At 39.9% G+C, this 21,882-nt stretch overlaps 1 protein-coding gene across 2 annotated transcripts in view; it reads left to right on the top strand.

Annotated features, from left to right (window-relative positions):
- APBA2 (amyloid beta precursor protein binding family A member 2) overlaps positions 1–21,882 on the top strand; it is a 656,749-nt gene that overhangs the window by 429,564 nt on the left and 205,303 nt on the right. For both annotated transcript variants that reach the window (XM_073618863.1, XM_073618862.1), the window contains exon 6: positions 16,754–16,899. In XM_073618863.1, coding sequence (XP_073474964.1) covers positions 16,754–16,899 — 146 coding nt within the window. The remainder of the gene's footprint in view (positions 1–16,753; positions 16,900–21,882) is intronic.

Genomic DNA, 21,882 nt, shown 5'->3' with positions numbered 1-21,882 from the left:
TTCCTGTTCCAACATGGCTGCGCACCAGTGCACAAAGCCAGGTTCATAAAGACATGAATGAGTGAGTTTGGGAGTTTGGGGTGGGGGAACTTGACTGGCCTGCAGAGTGTCCTGACCTCAACCCGCTAAAACACCTTTGGAATAAATTTGAGAAGAGACTGCGAGCCAGGCCTTCTCGTCCAACATCAGTGCTTGACCTCATAAATGCGCTTCTGGAAGAATGGTCAAACATCCCCATTTTTTTTTTTCTTTTTTTTCTTCCCCTTCATCGCCCCGCCCTTCTGGGTTTGGTAGGGGGGTGTGGGGGTATTAGGGGAGGGGACCGGGGGAGGATAGGGGTAGAGGAGGGAGACACACAGGGTAATCCATTAGGAGTAAAGGGTAGAGAGGAAGTTGGTTAGATGTGTGGGGAGGGTTGGGGGGGAGGGGGGGGTGGGGGTAAATTAAGTACTATGATGGCAATTATCAAATAAGTATGGAAATGCAAATACAGCTGCATAAGGTTATTTTTGCTTTCTTTTGATGTGAAAAGGGAAGATACAGGGTGATGTTCTGAGGATGGGGGAAGACAAATATGTTGGAAAAGTTTTTTTTTCTTGTTCTTCTTTTTTTTTTTTTTTTTCTCTCTTTGTCTCTTTCCTCTTTTTAGTTATTATCAAAAGGCGCGCCACTGCTATTGCTGATATCCTCACGCTCAAACTTTTCGTGTTCAGGGACATTCCCCAATAATAGACGTCTCCCCTCCGAGTGGAGGAATAGTCGGAGGCATTTTTTAATCCAGTTTTGGAGTTTTTTTTTTTTTTTTTTCTCTCCCAACGGCATCGAGCATTCGCGCCAATTGGATTTTTCCCTTAACTGGTATAAGGGAACTGGGGGAAGGGGGGGTTTTCTTTTTTGTTTTTTCCTTCCCTAGTCTGGGGGTCCTCCTCCTCATAGCCCCCAAGAGATCTTAAAGACATGACTAGAATAAAATTCACCTCATATAATGCCAAGGGACTGAACATTCCGGAGAAACGGATTAGATTACTTGCGGAAATGGGCAGGCTTAAGACGCAGATTGTTTTTCTCCAGGAGACACACTTTAGAAGGGACAGAATACCAAAACTTGTAAACCATAAATTTCCAATAGTCTATCATAGTGCATCTCTGAGCGCCAAAACGAACGGAGTATCTATTATCGTTTCGAAACAGATCCCATGGAAGGAGTTGAAGGTAGTTACAGATGAGGAGGGCCGTCTTTTAATTGTAAAAGGATTAATTGGATCACAGAGGGTCACATTGGTGAACCTATACCTCCCGAATGAAGACCAGGTCGGTTATTTAGAAATTTGCCTGCAAACGATACATCAACATAAAGATGGAATCCTAGTGATAGGAGGAGATTTAAATCTCACATTGGATCCTCTCTTGGATATGTCCAGGGGAGCATCACATCTTTGACTGACAAAAATACGAAGAGTTAAGAAATTACTAAGTAATTTGCAGGTAATAGATTCATGGAGGACACTCCATGTTCAAGACAGGGACTATACTTTCTTTTCGTCAAAACATAAGACATACACTCGCATTGATTATATTTTGATATCACAGACAGCCATAACATCATTGGTGAATGCTGATATAGGATCATTCACCTTGTCAGATCATGCTCCGACAGACTGTACGCTGGATTTAGGGGAGGAGGAATGCCGTAAATGGCACTGGAAGATTAATGAGACGTTGCTAAAGGATAAGGAGTATGAGCAAAAACTAAGCCAGGAACTGGATTCCTTCTTTCTGACAAATGAGTCGGATGAAGTCACCCCATTCTGTGTTTGGGAAACACATAAATGCGAGGGGAGTTTTGATATTGCTAGGGGCGCATAGAAAAAAAAAGCTCAATGAACAGATCGGGGTTATGTTAAAAAAAATTCGGGAAGTAGAATTAAAACATAAAAAATCCCAGATACAGTAATTAGAGGAGAAATTAGGTGGTCTCCGAGAAGACCTGAACTCCCTACTCATTGAACAGGCAAAAGCGAAATTGAAACGGGGAAGGTGGACACTATATGAATTTGGGAATAAACCAAGCAGGATGTTGGCGAAGGCCCTCAAAGATGCCTCAATACAGTCCCATTTGTCAGGTATTAAAACACAGAGGGGTGAGGTGGTGAACTCATCGCAGGACATGGCACAGATTTTTAGAGAATACTATGAGGGTCTTTACCAACTGGATGGTCACCATTCCCCACAGAGGCGTAAAAATAAACAAGAGAGGGCAAGAGACTACCTATGCAACTCAGAAATGCCAAGGCTAACGGAGGAGATAGCACGAGAATTAGATGTACCAATCTCAATAGAAGAATTTAAGAAAGCAATAAACCTTCTAAAAGTAGGGAAAGCCCCGGGCCCAGATGGCTACACCCTGATGTATTATAAACTTTTCGCTGAGAAATTGGCTCCAAGATTCATAGCGGCTTTTAATTCCCTACGGGAGGGACAGACGATACCTAGGGAGATTTTGATGGCACATATAGCAGTAATCCCGAAGGAGGGAAAGGATCCATCCCAATGTTCCAGTTACCGACCAATTGCGTTGCTGAATGTGGATTTAAAATTTTTTTCTAAAATGTTGGCGTTAAGATTAGAAGAGTATATTCCTGCATTCATTGATTCACCCAGATCAAGTGGGATTCACTGCAGGAAGGGAGGGGAGGGAAAACACGCAGAGAGTAATCAATGCGATATACACTGCACAGAGTAGACAGGAATCCCTTATATTGTTCTCAGCTGATGCAGAAAAAGCATTCGATAGAGTTGACTGGATTTTTCTTGAAGCAACTTTACAACATATTGGACTGGGTGAAGGAATGCTGAGTTGGCTTTCAAACCTTTATTCAATTCCAAGTGCGAGGGTTAAGGTAAATGACAGATTGTCGGACCCTTTTAGGATACAAAATGGAACGCGGCAGGGTTGCCCCCTATCGCCAATTATCTTTATTCTCACACTGGAACCTTTCTTAAGGAAAATACGTGCTAATCCTAACATTAAGGGTATTAAGACAGAAAGTGAAGAGCACAAGTTGGCAGCATACGCCGACGACTTGATCTTCTTTATATCCTCCCCAATTACATCCCTTCCATCTCTTCTAAGGGAGATAAATAATTTTGGAGACTTAGCAAACTATAAAGTAAACTATACTAAGTCCGAAGCTATGTGGTTGGAAATGAAGGTAACTGAAACACAACAGATAAAGTCACAATTTAACTTTAGATGGTCAGACTCTCATATAAGTTACCTGGGGACCAAAATTCCAAAGAAGCTTAGTAGAGTGTTTGAACTAAACTATGCCCCGATGCTAAGACAAATTAAACAGGATTTTAGGAGATGGGATAGGGAAACCTTCACTTGGTTTGGAAGGACAAATATTATAAAGATGAACGTGATGCCTAGACTCCTTTACTTATTGCAAACTTTGCCAATAAAGATCCCTTCGAACTTCCTAAAGGACCTTAGATCAAGATTCCTGAAGTTCATCTGGGCAGGGAAGCCAGCAAGAGTAAGGAGAAACATTTTAGTGCTCCCAAAAGAAAAAGGAGGTATTGGCTTTCCAGACCCAGTGAGATACCAGGAAGCCCTACAGTTAGCTAGAGTGGTGGAATGGTGTGCTTCCGCAAGGAAGCCACACGTACAATTAGAACAAGCGACGGTTAAAATCCCACTGGAGGGAATAGCATGGATAGCAAAATCGAAATTACCCACTATAGTGAAAAAACATCCGCTAACAGACGCAACCATCCGCTCAATTAATATGATTTTCAAAAAAACAAACCTTTCACCTTATCCGAGCCCTATGATCCCTGTATTGGGCTCCCCAGATTTTCAACCAGGCTTATCAGATCGGAGTTATGAGGTATTAAAACACAAGGGGAGAAGCAGGCTTATAGACTTTTCTAGGGATAGCCGTTTGATGACACGAGGTGAGATAGAGGGGGAAGTGGCATCAGACCTGGATTATTTCAGGGCCATGCAGTTAGGAGCATTTATCCATTCAAAAATTAAAACATACCCAGTGATACGGGAGTTAACTTGTTTCGAGCGGAAATGCTTAAGCGGAGAAAGTATGAGACACTCTCTATCACACTTTTATGAAATATTAACGAGCCTGGAAGCCCCACAGGAGCTCAATTTCATGCAAGCATGGGAGAGAGAGTTAGGGGTAACGTTTTCTCAAAAACAGAAGGTTAAAATGTTAAAATCTATACATAAGACATCGATTGCCAGTAGATACCAAGAGGGAGGATATAAAATCCTTACTAGATGGTACAGAACACCATCAGTTCTTCAAAAAATTTTCCCACAGGCTTCAGATAGGTGCTGGCGTTGTAAGAGAGGGGTGGGTACGATGCTACACATATTTTGGGACTGTGAGGAAATTAAGAGTTTCTGGGAAATGGTCGAGGAAACGATTAAGGATATCACAGGTGTGTCTCTTGGGAATAACCCGGCTGCATTCTTACTAAATGATGTCCCCTTATCGGTGGAAAAATATAAGAATTCCCTGCTCAAACATTTTCTCACGGCTGCAAAGGCCTGTATACTAGCTCTGTGGAAGAGTACAGTCCCTCCGACCAAAACCCAGTGGTGGGCCAGAATTATAGAAATTCAACAAATGGAAAACCTGACCATGATGCTGAAAGAACAAGACGAGAAATATTGGAGGATTTGGTCCCCTCTAGTGGATTATAGAATTAGAGAACAGGAGAGGTAGATTATGTTGGATCGAATGGAAATGAGGAGGGGGTACCCCCTGACAGGGCTTGCCTTTTTTTTTTTTTTTTTTGAGGGTGGGGGTACAAGGGGTATGGGAAAAGAAAAGGGAAAATATACTTGCCTTTGGAACAGAGGAGATTTAGAATCATTTTGTAAGGAAATGTGTTATGTTGTTATGTTACGATAAAAAGGAGTTATATGAGTGGACATGAAGATTAAATGAAATGTTTCATGTGGCATGTAATACATGATATTCAAAAAAAATAAAGAATTTATAAAAAAAAAAAAAAACATCCCCATAGACACACTCCTGAAGCTTGTGGACAGCCTTCCCAGAAGAGTTGAAGCTGTTATAGCTGCAAAGGGTGGGCCAACTCAATATTGTACCCAACGAACTAAGACTGGGATACTATTGAAGTTAATTTGCGTGAAAAGGCAGGCGTCCCAATACTTTAGACAATATAGTATAGAGGGAAAAAATTTACTGGAATTATAACTCTCTCTTAATCTTTGCCTTTAGTTCTAAGTTAAGGGCTGGTTCACACTAGGAGTAACAACACTTCCTGTGCGATTCACATACAGTTCTGTGCAGTGTGATTTCAGCCCATGCATTCATGCACTACATTTGGGTACCTTTGTACCATGCGATCTGGTGCGGGCAAATGCACTGCATTTGCGATCTGCATTTGGAGTGCTGTTAACATTGCATTGACACTTGCTGCAGAAGGGCAGTGTGCTTTGAATGCGGTGCAGGAAAGCCGGCATAGAACGCAGGTTCCCTCATCAGGTTCTAGCGTGACGCAACAATTTTCAAACACAGATACTTTAGGGCTTGTTCACACTTGTGACTGCATTATACCACAGCCACTGGTATGCGCTGTGATGGGAGCTCTGCCCATGCGCTTTAATGACACATCGCACACATGTTTTCTTTATTTTTTTTTTTCATTTTTATTGAAATGTCACTTATGTGGAAACAGTTAAAGGCAAGCCCTATGAATTGCATTTTATTTCTACAGCAAGAGATCTATATTTTTTAATGTATTTTATATGTAAAAAATTGTTTAGCAGATTTTTTTTTAAATTCTCAAAAAATAAAAACAGTAATAATAATCTCATTACAAGATGATGTTTATTTTTTTATTATACTTTGTGCACCTTTTCATATTTATGCGACTGCACATTTTCATGTTGGCTTCAGAAAGTCTTACAGAATAGTTGGATATAAATGATGATTTATACGGCCTGCACTTTTACCCCAGAAAGCAATAGAGAGTAAATTACACATTGTGCCTGACTTCTATGAGGTGTATTAAGCTGCAGTTATTTCTCTATTCTGCTCATTTCTTGTTCAGAACCTCATTAACATTTTACATGACATTCCAATAAAGAAATCATTTCTGCACCGGTAATAATCTTTAATCTAGGTTACCTTAACTTGTATAATATCAAAGGGCATCTGAAATTTAACTGCTTAACCGACATGTTTGTAAATTATACACTTAGAATTCGTAGCTGAATTCTCAACCGATTTTATGAAAGAAAGTTTTATAAGAAAAGCTTTGTAGGTGCATACATATTTTATGCGTTCCATCATATCCTGGAGACTATTTACAGTTCTCTGTGAAAATTTTGCATTTTCAGAAACTGCATAAACAAAATGCCATATTACCACTGCTGCAGGTCAATTACAAACAAAAATGGTCAATTTATTTACAAGGCAGTTTTCTTATTGAAATGTACTGAGGATTTGTAGTTGCAAATCCTAATTTTACTTTGATGTCCTTTTCAAAGTATGCAATCATTTGTTTTGAAATACTTTTCCCTCCAAAAATGAAAACCTTTCAGTAACAGCTACCTATACATTTTGCCTGTATATTTTATTTATTTATTTTTGTTTTAAACTCTCTTTGAAATATCAAAAGTATCTGAAGTATCAAAAAGCCTTAGTATATAAAAAAAAAAATATATATATATATATACATATATATATATATATATATATATATATATATATATATATATATATACATATACATATACATATACATATATATACATATACATATATATATATATACATATATATATATATATATATATATATATATATATATATATATATATATATATATATATATACTATATTACCAAAAGTATTGGGACACCTGCCTATACACGCACATGACCTTTAATGGCATCCCAGTCTTAGTCCATAGGGTTCAATATTGAGTTGGCCCACCTTTTGCAGCTATAACAGCTTCAACTCTTCTGGGAAGGCTGTCTACAAGGCTTCTTAGGAGTGTCTATGGGAATGTTTGACCATTCTTCCAGAAATGCATTTATGAAGTCTGATGTTGGACGTGAAGGCCCGGCTCGCAATCTCCACTCTAATTCATCATAAAGATGTTCTATCGGGTTTAAGTCAGGACTGTGCAGGCCAGTCAAGTTCCTCCAACCAATCTCGCTCATCCATGTCTTTATGTACCTTGTTTGTGCACTGGTTCAAATTATTTGGTGGAGGGGGGATTATGGTGTGGTGGTGTTTCTTAGGGGTTGGGATTGGCCCCTTAGTTTCAGTGAAAGGAACTCTTTAGGTGTCAGCATACCAAGACATTTTGGACAATTTTATGCTCCCAACTTTGTGGGAACAGTTTGGGGATGGCCCCTTCCTGTTCCAACATGACTGCGCACCAGTGCACAAAGCAAGGTCCATAAAGACATGATGAGCGAGTTTAGGGTGGAGGAACTTGACTGGCCTGCACAGAGTCCTGACCTCAACCCGATAGAACACCTTTGGGATGAATTAGAGCGGAGACTGCGAGCCAAACCTTCTCATCCACATCAGTGCCTGACCTCATTAATGCGATTCTGGAAGAATGGTCAAACATCCCCATAGACACACTCCTAAACCTTGTGGACAGCCTTTCCAGAAGAGTTGAAGCTGTTATAGCTGCAAAGGGTGGGCCAACTCAATATTGAACCCTACGGACGAAGACTGGGATGCCATTAAAGTTCATGTGCGTGTAAAGGCAGGTATTCCAATACTTTTGGTAATAGAGTGTATATAAAAAAATATATTTTTTTGTTATGTATTTATTTTTCATAGTTTATTTTTATGGCCCTTCTTTTACTGTGCAGCCACTAATGATCAGTCCTTCAAAGTGTACCCAAACAGAGCAAAATATACAAAAACATTAGTATTTTTGGGACAGTAAACACTTATAAAACCTTCATTGATATGTCACTATAGGCAAAATAGCAAAAAAAAAAAATAAAGACATATACAGAATGAATAAGGCCAATAGCATTAATAAGGTGGTGTTCCACCATAGCACACAGTAGGAAAGAGGTAAGCTCCCGATCACTGCACACCAACAAAACCTGACAGTCATGGAGATAAAAGCAGCCTAAGCCAGCTCTATCCAGGCCATGTCAGTGAAATGTTTTGGCCCAAAAACGTGCCTCCATGATGGTTGGATTTTGTTAGTGTGTGGTGACTGGGAGCTTTCCTCTTTAGTACTAGGGCTCTTCCTAGTCCAGCACCCTCAGTGGGAGCCACCAGATTTGGATTAAAAACTGGATTGGCACCCAAAGTTTTTTTTGCTGCAGGTTCCCCCGTAACATACTGTAGTTTTATCACCTGTTAATCTTGCCAGTAGATCTATTATTTTTCTGCTGACTGTAGCAGGCCAAGCTGTCCACCAAAATTGGAAGTAAGGCTGGCCATACACTAGTAGAATTTTGTTATAAAGTTTTCATTTGTTTTACTAATTGTTAGTGGGGTCAAACTGACATCCATTTTAAACAACAGGGACAAGAAATTTAGAAGGAGCAGGATGGAGAATTTTCTCAAACAAATGTCTAATAGTGAATGTGGTTTTACGGGAAAGTCCGTTCACTTCAAAATCAATTGTTAAAAGCAACATATATCATATCATAGAATGTACTGTGAGAATTTTTGAACAGATATGGATACAAATCTTCATATGAACATTTGTTCGAAAAGCTACCAGTATATGTCCAGGAGGCCCCAGTCTCTGATGCTAAATGGTCAATAGACATGTGCATTTGTTTTCGATCGAATGCATTTTCGTCCGAATTTCAGGTATTTTCGTTATCGTTTTAACAAACGATAACGAAAGTGCAGAATCCGAAAAATGAAAGATCCGACATAAACAAATGCTTTATTTTCATTTTCGTTGCTACAACAGTTCGATATAGATAGGAGATTCGACATGATGATGACAATAACAATCTTTGTCCATCAAACCTGTGGTCGAATGTGTCTAACCTTAACTCTATTAGTCCAAGATTGTTCTACATAGAGAGAAAAGATTCGACGTAGAGAGAAAAGATTCGACGTAGGGGAGAAAAGATAAATAAAAATAATGATGATGATGAATGTTATTGGCTGATTGTAACCAAAGAGAAGGAGCAGTAAAATAGCTAGAACTAAGTACACACGTACTTTGGCTTATGGTGTCTGTTGAAAGTTCTAAGAAGATTCAGCAGAGCCGGTAAACTATACGGCGTTGTACAGTTTAGCTGCTCCGTCGAATCTTCTTTGAACATTCGACAGACACCATAAACCTTCAATGACAGATTCGACCTTAATTTGGATTTTTGGATGAATGCAATTTTTAACAAAAAACGAAATAGATAAAAACGAATTTCGGGAGTAACTAAATAAATTTATTTTTCGGACGAAAACGAAATTCCGAAACTAAATATTTCAGTGTGCACATGTCTAATGGTCAAAGAAGCTGTCAATCAACCAGCAGGGGGCATTGATTGCAGAGAGAAACCAACACCCAGCAGAACTGGGAGCTGGTGGTCACATTTAAAAAAAAAGGGCTCCTTGAGCACAAATTGCAGGATCAACAGGTATTTTTAAAACATTTACTTGGACAGTCCCAGAAGGATTTCACAGAGAGGAAGGAGAAGAGAGGGGATTTCATATCCCCGGGACTGGCTGCGTAAATAAGTCACATAAATAAATATGCTGTGAAGTGGGCACTATATTAGCAACCTTTTTTTTCATTGTCTTTGGCCCCTTTCACACGATTGGACCGTTCAGGTCCGCCTGTCAGTTTTGACGGCGGACCTGAACGGGCGATCCATGTTAGCCTATGGAGCGTCGGATGTCAGCGGAGACATGTCCGCTGACATCCGACCCCGTCCGATCCGCTAAAAGCAGACGTATGGCTCTACATCCAGATCCGTCGCTGGCGGATCGGATCGGGTGAGATCTGACGAAAACGGACACGCTGTCCGTTTTCGTCCGATCCCTCCATAGGCGGCAGCGGCGCCTGACAAGCCCCTCCCCGCTCAGTGAGCAGAGAGGGACCTGTCATCCGCCAGCTCAGCGGAGATCAACGGACTGATCTCCCGCTGAGCCGGCGGACCGAGGCGGGCTCCGTAGAAACGGAGCCCGCCTCGTGTGAAAGGGGCCTTTCTACCATTTTCCTGTTGTGTAGAGTATCTAATGTGACTATGCAGTCCAAAAGGGATCAAAGTTAGGCAGGCTATACATGATTCATTTTCTTTTGTTCAGCCAGCGGATTGAAGAAAATTAATTGATTCACTACATCAGAGCTATTTTTTTCTGACAGCGGGGAGATTTCCTCACCATCAGAATGCACTCATCAGTATCTCTGGCTAAAGCCAGCGGCACTGGTTGTGCTAACATTTTTCAACAGGCTGGTTGTACAGAAGTTCATCAAGAGATCAACTTTTGTACAAAGAGCCTGCCCATACATGGATCGAAATTGGGCCGGTTCAGCTGAACTGGCCAAATTTGGATTCATCTATTGCCGGTTTTAGTCCTAGTGCACTCAGTAATCATCTTTCAGTAACAGAACTGTTCTGACACCCTGCCTGTCTTCCACTTTTGTGTTACGGCAGTTGTGTTGAGGTGTGTGGCTGTTGCTTAGATATGGGAAAGAAGGAAGCATGGGGGTAAAAGGATATTTTTTGGCATTTTACAAATGTTTGCCAAACTAGGGAACAGAATGATAAACACACTGCTATAATCTAATGTCCTATATCAGGGATATGCAATTAGCGGACCTCCAGCTGTTGCAAAACTACAAGTCCCATCATGCCTCTGCCTCTGGGTGTCATGCTTGAGGCTGCCAGAGTCTTGCTATGCCTCATGGCACTTGTAGTTCTGCAACAGCTGGAGGTCCGCTATTTGCATATCCCTGTCCTATATAATCCTTTGTAATCCTAGACTCTGATCTCTCCTTTCAACCCCAAATCCAATCACTGTCCAAATGTTGTAGCCTTCACCTCTGTAACTCAAAAATGTGTCTCATTTAACTAATGAAACCACCAAGCTTCTAATTCACTTGCTTGCTTTGACTATTTCAACTTCCTTCTCATAGGCCTATCTCTATGCAGGCTATCCCCCCCTTCATACTATGACAAGGAATGCTACTGTCACACTCAGCTACCTTACCAACCACTCAGTGTCTGCGATTCCTCTCTGTCAATCCATTCACTGGCTTCCAATTGCCCAGCATTTTAATTTCAAAATAAATAAAACAATATACAAAGCCATTTAAAACTCTGCTCTGAGCCACATCACCAAACTTGTCTCAAAATATCACCCAAACCATCCTGTACGCTCCTCCCAAGACCTCCTGCTCTCTAGCTCAGTTCATTCCATGTTCACCTTTAGGACTTCTCCAGAGCCTCTCCCATCCTCCGGAACTCTCTACATCCAGCTATCTCCTACTCTAACCATCTTTAGACGATCCCTGAAAACTCATCTCTTCAGGGAAGCCTATCCCACCTCCACCTAATAACTGAACGTTTAATTCCTCTATCAGCTCATCCCTCACAATTGTTGCCTTTGTACCACTTGCCTCAAACTTTTAGATTGGAAGCTTTTATGAGCATGTACACCTACACAGGTTAAACTGGATGGACTATTGTCTTTAGAAGATAGATCACGATTCTCACGGTGTAACATCATCTTTCACATTAAAACAAAAAAAATAAAAAATTGGGCTAACTTTACTGTTTCGTTTTCTTTTTTTTTTTTTTTTATTCATTGAAGTTTATTTTTTCCCAAAAAATTGCATTTGAAAGACCACTGGGCAAATACAGTGTGACATAAAATATTGCAGCAATTGACATTTTATTCCCTAGAGTCTCTGCTAGAATATATATAATGTTTGGGGGTTCCAAGTAATTTTCTAGCAAAAAATATTGATTTTAACTTAAGAAACGAGTGTCAGAAAAAGATTTAGACTTTAAGTGGTTAAACTGCATTTACACTTTAAAAACTTGGCAGACAGCCTGGATTTTTTCTTTACACAGAAGAGTTTATCCCTTTGATTTGAGAAGGAAGAGTTAGTTACAATGTTTCATGTTAAAAACTTGGCAGACTGCCTGATGTTTTCTTTTGACAGCTGAGTGAGCAGATAAGTCTCTCCACTTGTTATATGAAAGAATCGGCAAACTCTGCAATAGAGATCAGTGGGGGGTTGAATCGAGATCACGATTTTTTAACGATTGTGCAGCTCTATATGTTACTATGAGTAGGGCCTGTTAACCCCTGTATTTTGTATATTGTAACTGTACTGTCTCCCTTTATATTGTAAAGCGCTGCACAAATTGTTGACGCTATATAAATCCTGTATAATGCTATACGAATAATAATACAAGTAAGGTCATTTAAGAGACATTACAGGTACCAAGAAGACTTAATACTCAGCAACAATAGGAAATCAGCTGAAAACCTTCTTGCTCATAGACCACTTTGTAGTTTGACATTTCAGTGATCTAGCAATAAAAAGCTTGTAGCAGTTTTAGCATTAAGCACAGTATTTAGAAAAATAAATGATTCGATGGACAAGAGCGGGTTCCCAGCTGAAAGTCATGAAATACGAGGAATCCATGGTGCTTTTGGCTTTGTGGCTGCAGTCAAGCATATGTCTGGTTGCATGTACCAAATGACCTTTCAAACTCAAATTAGCAATAACCATTTGGTGCGCAAGGATGACTTCAAGTTACATTTGAATAGATAAGCAAACAGAATGTGTCAGTCAGGTGCTACATACATAACATATCATGTAAGTTATATAACTTATATTTTTAACTGAGGTGCACATTCAGCGTTCTCTGCCTGTCTGTCTATGAGGCACTAGTGGGGAGTGCTGTATCATTTTTACGCATATCTACAAAACAAAGATGCTTGGGTAAAACATCTCGGATTGCAGGATTCCTTGCAACACCTAAGCCTGTGATCCAAGGGCAATCAACATTTTATTTATTCTGTATTAAATTAAGTAAAGTGAAAAGGGGGCTTTCCTTAATGCAGCTACACTTTAAATAAATGGCGTGGTTAAGACTGACCCTTTCGTTTTTTAACCAAAATGAATGAATGAAACCATATGGATATACTGTATAGTGCTGTTTGTGTTGTAAGAGATTATTAAAATAAATTGTACTGTCTTCATACATCAATTGAAAAAAAATTGCTACAATAGCTAATTGGTGTGTGGGTCCAGGTAATTTAAAAGGGCACAATTTGCCATGTGAATCCACTAGGTGCCATAAATGATAAGTCTAATAGGAAGTATAAGGAGGAGAGTTCTGGAATCTGAATTGTATATTTTGTTTGTTTAAAGGCAACAAGAAAATAATTGGGGATTAACTATACAACTATATTTTAATCACACATTAGCTTTGAATTAATAATAATAAATATGTATATTTTAGTGACATTGAAAAATAATTTATTGAGGGGAAATTGGGACAAGCATTTTAACTGTGTACTTTATATGAGCAAAGGCTAATGCCGCATACATACGATCGGATTTTCCGACGGGAAATGTTGGATGTCAGGCTGTTGGCGGAAAATCCCACTGTGTGTATGCTCCATTTGACATTTGTTGGCGGACTTTCCTCCAACAAATGTTGGCTAGCATGTCTTCAAATTTTCTGCAAATAAATGTGTGTTGTCAGATTTTCCGATCGTGTGTACACAAGTCCGTCGGACAAACGTCCAAAGTACAAACACGCATGCTCGGAAGCAGAAGCGGTCAGTCTTGTAAACTAGCGTTTGTAATGGAGAATTAACATTCGTAACGTGGCAAATTATGAAATCTCCAAATGCAGCGCACAATTCTCTTCTTCTTTAAAGGGATAATAATGAAGCTCCTTTGCTGGTGATACTGGTGGAGTTATTGCAAACAAATTTTCAAAGACTTTTTTTTTCTAGTGATATCAAGAATAATATTATTATGTTTTTTTTTTCTTTGTGCAAGTTACCACAACACCATTATCCCGTAGTTTATAAGATCAAAGATACAACTATGTTGGTGTCCCTTTTCAATTTTACATTGTATTTTTTTAAATGTAACTGCCTACTCCCAAAATGTCATTTGAAGTAAAACACATAGCCAAGTATTATTAATCACCACATTTTTTAATTGTGCATTAAAAAAAAAAAAAAAAAATAGACATGCTATCTGCCAATAGAACTTAACCAAAAAGTGTATTCTATGCATCTAAAAATATAGAATATATACCAAATCAAATCATTATTCAACCAAAAAAAATAATGTCAAAGCAATAACTCCAAGGCCAATAATAAATAACACGTTATCTCCTCCGATTCCACAACATGTCTGGTTGACGAACGGCCTCTCAGAAACGAACTGAAATGCGCTAAATGAAAAACACGAAAAGAAAAGTACAAATCAATGCTCACCTAACTTCTACTAACACGAAATTAGCAGAAGGAGCCCAAAGGGTGGCACTAAAGAGCTGAAAAAAACACGTAGTACGTCTAGTACATCACTACGTTCGTAATTGTTGGCCAACATTTGTGTGACCGTGTGTATGCAAGACAAGTTTGAGAAAACACCCTTTGGACAAAATTCCATGGTTTTGTTGTCGGAAAGTCCAATCGTGTGTACGGGGCTTTACAGTTTTTTGTGGATATTCTTTTAAAAATGCTAAGCTTATTATTGTTAATAGTGCCATGGATGCTTTATCAGACTTTGACTACATTTACAAAGCTCCAACTATCAGGTCCAAAAAGGTTATTCGTGAGTCCTTACATTGCTCATAATGCATTCAGAGCAGCTCCTAAACTGAGATTTCTCATGAGAAGAATTGATTTTCTGAAATCGAATGATGCTTTTATTTTAGTTGGAAGTATCCAACCAGTCTTTCTCCTTACTCCCTAAGGCTAAACATACAGTATCTCACAAAAGTGAGTACACCACTCTCATTTTTGTAAATATTTTATTATATCTTTTCATGTGACAACACTGAAGAAATGAAACTTTGCTACAATGTAAAGTAGTGACTGTACAGCTTGTATAACAGTGTAAATTTGCTGTCCCCTCAAAATAACTCAACACACAGCCATTAATGTCTAAACCGCTGGCAACAAAAGTGAGTAAACCCCTAAGTGAAAATATCCAAATTGGGCCCAAAGTGTCAATATTTTGTGTGGCCCCCATTATTTTCCAGCACTGCCTTAACCCTCTTGGGCATGGAGTTCACCAGAGCTTCACAGGTTGCCACTGGAGTTCTCTTCCACACTTCCATGACAACATCACAGAGCTGGTGGATGTTAGAGAACTTGCGCTCCTCCACCATTCGTTAGAGTATGCCCCACAGATGCTCAGTAGGGTTTATGTCTGGAGATATGCTTGGCCAGTCCATCACCTTTAACCTCAGCTTCTTTAGCAAGACAGTGGTCATCTTGGAGGTGTGTTTGGGGTTGTTATCATGTTGGAATACAGCCCTGTGGCCCAGTCTCCAAAGGGAGGGGATCATGCTCTGCTTCAGTATGTCACAGTACATGTTGGCATTCATGGTTCCCTCAATGAACTGTAGCTCCCCAGTGCTGGCAGCACTCATACAGCCCCAGACCATGACACTCCCACCACCATGCTTGACTGTAGGCAAGACACACTTGTCTTTGTACTCCTCACCTGGTTGCCGTCACACACAATTGACTCCATCTAAACCAAATAAGTTTATCTTAGTCTCATCAGACCGCAGGACATGGTTCCAGTAATTCATGTTGTTAGTCTGCTTGTCTTCAGCAAACTGTTTGCGGGCTTTCTTGTGAATCATCTTTAGAAGAGGCTTCCTTCTGGGATGACAGCCATACAGACCAATTTGATGCAGTGTGCCGCGTATGGTCTGAGCACTGACAGGCTGACCCCCCCACCCCTTCAACCTCTGCAACAATGCTGGCAGCACTCACACATCTATTTCATAAAGACAACCTCTCGATATAATGCTGAGCATGTGCACTCAACCTCTTTGCTCGACCATGGCGAGGCCTGTTCTGAGTGGAACCTGTTGTGTTAAACTGCTGTGTGGTCTTGGCCACCTTGCTGCAGCTTAGTTTCAGGGTCTTGGCAATCTTCTTATAGTCTGGGCCATCTTTATGTCGAGCAACAATTCTTTTTTTCAGATTCTTAGAGAGTTCTTTGCCATGAGGTGCCAAGTTGAACTTCCAGTGACCAGTATGAGAGAGTGAGAGCAATAACATTAAATTTAACACACCTGCTCCCCATTCACACCTGAGACCCTGTAACACTAACAAGTCACGTGAGATTGGGGAGGAAAAATGGCTAGTTTGGCCCAGTTTGTACATTTTCACTTAGGGGGTACTCAATTTTATTGCCAGAGGTTTAGACATTAATGGCTGTGTGTTGAGTTTTTTTGAGGGGACAGCAAATTTACAAAATTTTATTTTATACAAGCTGTACACTCACTACTTTACATTGTAGCAAAGTGTCATTTCTTCAGTGTTGTCACATGAAAAGATATAATAAAATATTTACAAAAATGTGAGGGGCAGTACTCACTTTTGTGAAATATTGTATATGCCAATCTGAATGTCTGTGGTCAAATCATTCAGTATACCCGATGACCTTCTATCTCTAGTTAACTTCATAAACATCTATTGATCAGTCATTTTATTAATTTTGCTAAACTTTAGAGTTTTTATTGTAGTTCCTGGACCCTGTGAGCCAGAAGATCTTATCGATGGAATCATTTTTGCAGCCAATTTCTTGGGTTCTACTCAGCTTTTGTCAGAACGAAATCCATCAAAAAACATCAGAATGATGCAAGCCCAGGAAGCCGTTAGCCGTGTGAAGGTAAGGCGGGAGATATAGTTTATTTTACAGTAAAATATACTGAGTGTGGTGTTGTGTTATTATTTACACTACAAGATCCATACTTTGCACAGTTAATAAACGGATACATAAGTAGTAAATTTTTACCTGAAAGGTAAAAATAGCAGATCTTATCCTATACAAATGGCACTGCTTATGTGGGTGGAGTTAATGTTAGGATAACAGTAGTTTGCCAAATGGCAGTTGGTATGCATATTAGGAGCCTTATGTTTTTTGCATTAATCTCAATTCCTGAAGCTTTGCACAAGGATAAGTATCCTTATTTTCAGCCATGTGACTATGATTTTCAAATCTCTTGGGGCTAGGTTGAAAACGACTGTCATTTTTTGATGATTTAGCATGGAAAATTGAGTCTATTGTTTTATTTTTAGACATTTTTTTAGTCTGTGATCTTAATATATACCTTAAATTTAATATGTTGCAGCTTGTTTATCAAATATCAATATGATTTAGTTCACTTGACAAGTTTGAAAATATCTGAAACAAGTTGTTTTATACTAAAAAAAAAAGAAAAAGAGACATGGAAAAGTAATGAAAACAGTAATGGTGTATAGTAACTCACAGCTAATGACAATTCCTTGTTCCGCACCACAGAGCAGTCATAGGGGTTGATTTACTAAAACTGAAGAGTGGAAAATCTGGTGGAGCTGTGCGTAGAAACCAATCAGCTTCCAGTTTTTTTTGTCAAAGCTTATTTGGGCAAGCTGAAATTAGAATCTGATTGGCTACCATACACAGCTGCACCAGATTTTGCACTCTCCAGTTTTCGTAAATTAACCTCATAATGTGGAAATAATGTGTTTGGTTACTTCCCTGTGCATGTTGCTCTTTACCTTTTGAAATAAGGACCAAATCTGTTACATTGTGTATAGGGGTGCAACGGATCGTCATCGATCCGTGATCCGATCCGCGGAGGTTGATCCGTACGGGACACCCGCGATCCGCGGAGCACTCTGTGGCCTCGGCCATAGGAAAGGCCGTGGCTTTGGCCTAGCTCCGGAGCGGCGGCCATCTTGGTACACCCGGCGGCCATTTAGCACGTGATCTCTCCCCTCTGTGTACTGATCTGTACAGTGGAGGGGAGAGATCGGATGGCAGCAGTGCCAATACTCTGCAATGCCCTGCCAATACTCTGCAATACCCTGCTGCAATGCCCTGACAATACTCTGCAATGCCCTGACAATACTCTGCCAATACTCTGCCAATATACCCGCCAATACTCTGCCAATATACCCACCAATACTCTGCCAATAGGGAGATTGTGGATATTACAGTGGGGGAGATTTTTTTTTTGTTGATCCGAAAATGATCCGAACCGTGACTCCTGATCCGAGGAACGATCCGAACAGTGAGTTTTTTGATCCGTTGCACCCCTAATTGTGTATCTGTGTACATGTGAATGAAATTACAAACCATAGATGCAGAGTAAATGATTTATTCCTGCAGCCTGTATTGGAACAAGTACTGTACATGTGTCAGGCCCAGCCATAGAAAATAATAGGTGGTATAGGGAAACTCTTGTGCTCTATAGTTGGGCCTGATGGATTTGTGCTGACTGGAATACAGACTGAAGGACAATGGGTCATCACAAGTTTGAGATGTTGCCCAGGACAAGATAGGCATTGCTATAAGATTTTTAGTCTGTGAATCGTTGTGGGTTTTGTTCCTTCTATTTAAAGGGGTTAATTTTTTTTTTTTTAAATAACATACATGTTATACTTACCTCCTCTGTGCAAGGATTTTGCACAAAGCGACCCCTGATCCTCCTCTTCTGGGATCCATCAGCGGAACTCCTGACTCCTCCTCTTCTCGAGTGCCCCCATGGAGAGCCGATTTCCATGGGGGCACTCATGTGGGCACACTCCCGAGTCCTGCTGCTGCGTCCATTGACACAAACAGCAGGACTTGGCTCCGCAACCGTTTCCTGTTTCAGTGGATTTGATTGACATCAGCGGGAGCCAATGGCACCTGTTGCTATCAATTTATCCAATGAAGACCCGAGACAGCGACAGGAGCTGCTGTGCTTGTCCCAGTTGCTGAAACGATCGGGTCTAAGTAAGTAAAAAGGGAGGCTCTGTGGGGTTGCTGCACTACAGAAGGTTTTTTCGTCTTAATACATAGAATGCATTAAGGTGAAAAACCTAGAGGGTTTACAACCCCTTTAAATTTCTGAACCCTGGCTCACTAGGTAGTGAAGCAAGAATCAAAATGACAGTCCTGAAGTCTTCACTTTTAAAGTGTTACTAAACCCACAACAGCAAAATCAGTCTGTAAATCATGCTTGTTATACTCAAGTGGTTAATCCTCTGCATTGTGTAAAAAGGCTGTTTGATTTTGTCTTCTCTGTTCCTCTCCTTCTTCCACTGCCCCCAATCTATTGCCTGCACATGCTCAGTTTGGAGAGGTTTTTTTTTTCTTGGGAGAGTGCATGTGATCAGCACAGGGCCAATCAGCACTGTCCAGACACAGGGTCAGGGGTCATGCAGCCTCATATGTCAGTCAGAGAAGAATGAAAACTTCTCCTACAAGCTTTACCCAGACACTGTGACAGGACTACTCTAACAGCTGATAAGAAAAGGTATTTAGCAGTTTATAGTTACTAATATAATTCCATTTCCATGTTATGTGTACTGTGGGGGATCAGATATAGTGAATGCAGGGTCTTGGGTTTAGTAACACTTTAAGGCTCTATGCACACTGGCTTAAAAAAAATTGCTGCTCTTGGAGGTGTTTAGCATTTTGCCAGTAGAAGTAACTAATGTTATCCTATGTGTCCATGCACAGTAGGTCATTTATAGGCATATTTTACACTCAGCATTTAGAGGCAAAAAAAAAATGCTCAGCGCTGCTAAACGCTCCTAAATTAGCGCTTTTTTTTCTGCTAAGAACACTGGCGTTTTTTAAAGTTTTTTTGTGGGCTAGTGACTCCAAATAGGAGGTGTGAAATGGAATACTATATATGTCTTTAAGTATGTGTTTCTTGAACAATTACAGGTGGATAAAGTGGAATTCTAACTACAGCCTATTTACATACCGCCCAACTTTTTGAGATGGGAATGACAGATGCCTGAAAGAATGAAAAGAAATGTCCTCCGCACCAAACAAATTTAAATAAGTGGATAGAGTGAAAAAAAATATAATATTATTAAGCTGCTCCCCTGTTTTGGTATGTAGTACTCAAAAAGCAATTGTATAGTGTATAGAGGGCGCTATATAGTGACTAATCAATTCAAAAGCAACAATGTGAACCTGATTGATCATGCACATATAAACAGTGTAGAAAAAACACACAATAATAAAAATAGTTAATGACACGATAACTCAAAACAATCGTAGCAAAAATATTCTGTAGTCCCAAACAAACAGTTCTTAGTGGTCTGAAGAAAACAAAGAAAATAACACAAATCTTCTGTGTAAAAGATCTTGCAACAAAGTAATGGGGAAATCCTTCACCAACAACACCATAAATGACACCCAATGTGTACTGAATAATGAATCTGCTTACCAGATCAATTTGACCTCTTTATTTAAAAAGAAAGTCAAAACCGCTTTGGCAGGATAATGCCTGCTCGCATATATGGACTGGAGATATGAAAGAAACTTCCTCCCCAGAGTTTAGACATGGGATATATGGAAAACACAATAGAGATCCATAGCATAATTCTATTTATTAAAAGGGTAAAACATACAAAAAAAGCCAAGGGGCTGCTTACATTTGCGAGTGCCAAAACCCGGCACTGGGGTTGCTAGCTCATCTGTGCTGTGAAAGTGTATAGATGCCTGGATACCACCTCCATGGCCGGCGTGCGTTCCACCAGCCGCAAGAGACAGCCAAAGGGACTGGATATGACGTAAGATAACGTGACCAGGTGGCGCTCCGACATAGGTTTCAAGTAACGTCTTCAGGAAGCTCCACCTGGTCACGTTATCTTACGTCATATCCGGTCTCTTTGGCTGTCTCTTGCGGCTGGTGGAACGCACGCCAGCCATGGAGGTGGTATGCAGGTGTCTATACACTTTCATGGCACAGATGAGCTAGCAGCCCCAGTGCCGGGTTTGGGCACTCGCAAATGTAAGCAGCCCCTTGGCTTTTTTTGTATGTTTTACCCTTTTAATAAATAGAATTACGCTATGGATCTCTATTGTGTTTTCCATATATCCCATGTCTAAACTCCGGGGAGGAAGTTTCTTTCATATCTCCAGTCCATATATGCGAGCAGGCATTATCCTGCCAAATCGGTTTTGGCTTTCTTTTTTAAATAAAGAGGTCAAATTCATCTGGTAAGCAGATTCATTATTCAGTACACATTGGGTGTCGTTTATGGTGTTGTTGGTGAAGGATTCCCCCACTACTTTGTTGCAAGATCTTTTACACAGAAGATTTGTGTTATTTTCTTCGTTTTCTTCAGACCACTAAGAACTGTTTGTTTGGGACTACAGAATATTTTTGCTACGATTGTTTTGAGTTATCGTGTCATTAACTATTTTTATTATTGTGTGTTTTTTCTACACTGTTTATATGTGCATGATCAATCAGGTTCACATTGTTGCTTTTGAATTGATTAGTCACTATATAGTGCCCTCTATACACTATACAACGACAGACACCTATTTGCAAAAGTATGTAGGCATAGGACACACCCCCTGCCACACCCCCTTAAAGGAAAATTATACAAAAAATGATTAGTTAAACCCACAAGTGCTTTTATTACCACTACTATTTCTTTAAACTGGCTTTTAACAAATGCAGCAATTTAGAAACTGGATGAAAGGTTTAGCACTGGGAACACTTTTTGAAAGCTAAAAAGAGTATTTTATATACAACTATAAAGATTAGACCATAATGAGGGACAAATGAGGAGGAAAGAGGGACATTGTTCCAAATAAGGGACAGTCCCTCGAAATCAGGAACAGTTGGGAGCTATGTATTTCTTTTTTTAATGG

The sequence above is a fragment of the Aquarana catesbeiana genome, linkage group LG03 (assembly GCF_042186555.1).
Source record: "Aquarana catesbeiana isolate 2022-GZ linkage group LG03, ASM4218655v1, whole genome shotgun sequence".
NCBI classification, from domain to species: Eukaryota; Metazoa; Chordata; class Amphibia; order Anura; family Ranidae; genus Aquarana; species Aquarana catesbeiana.
Note: the sequence above shows the minus strand (reverse complement) of the source record. Positions and strands in the feature narration are given on the sequence as shown.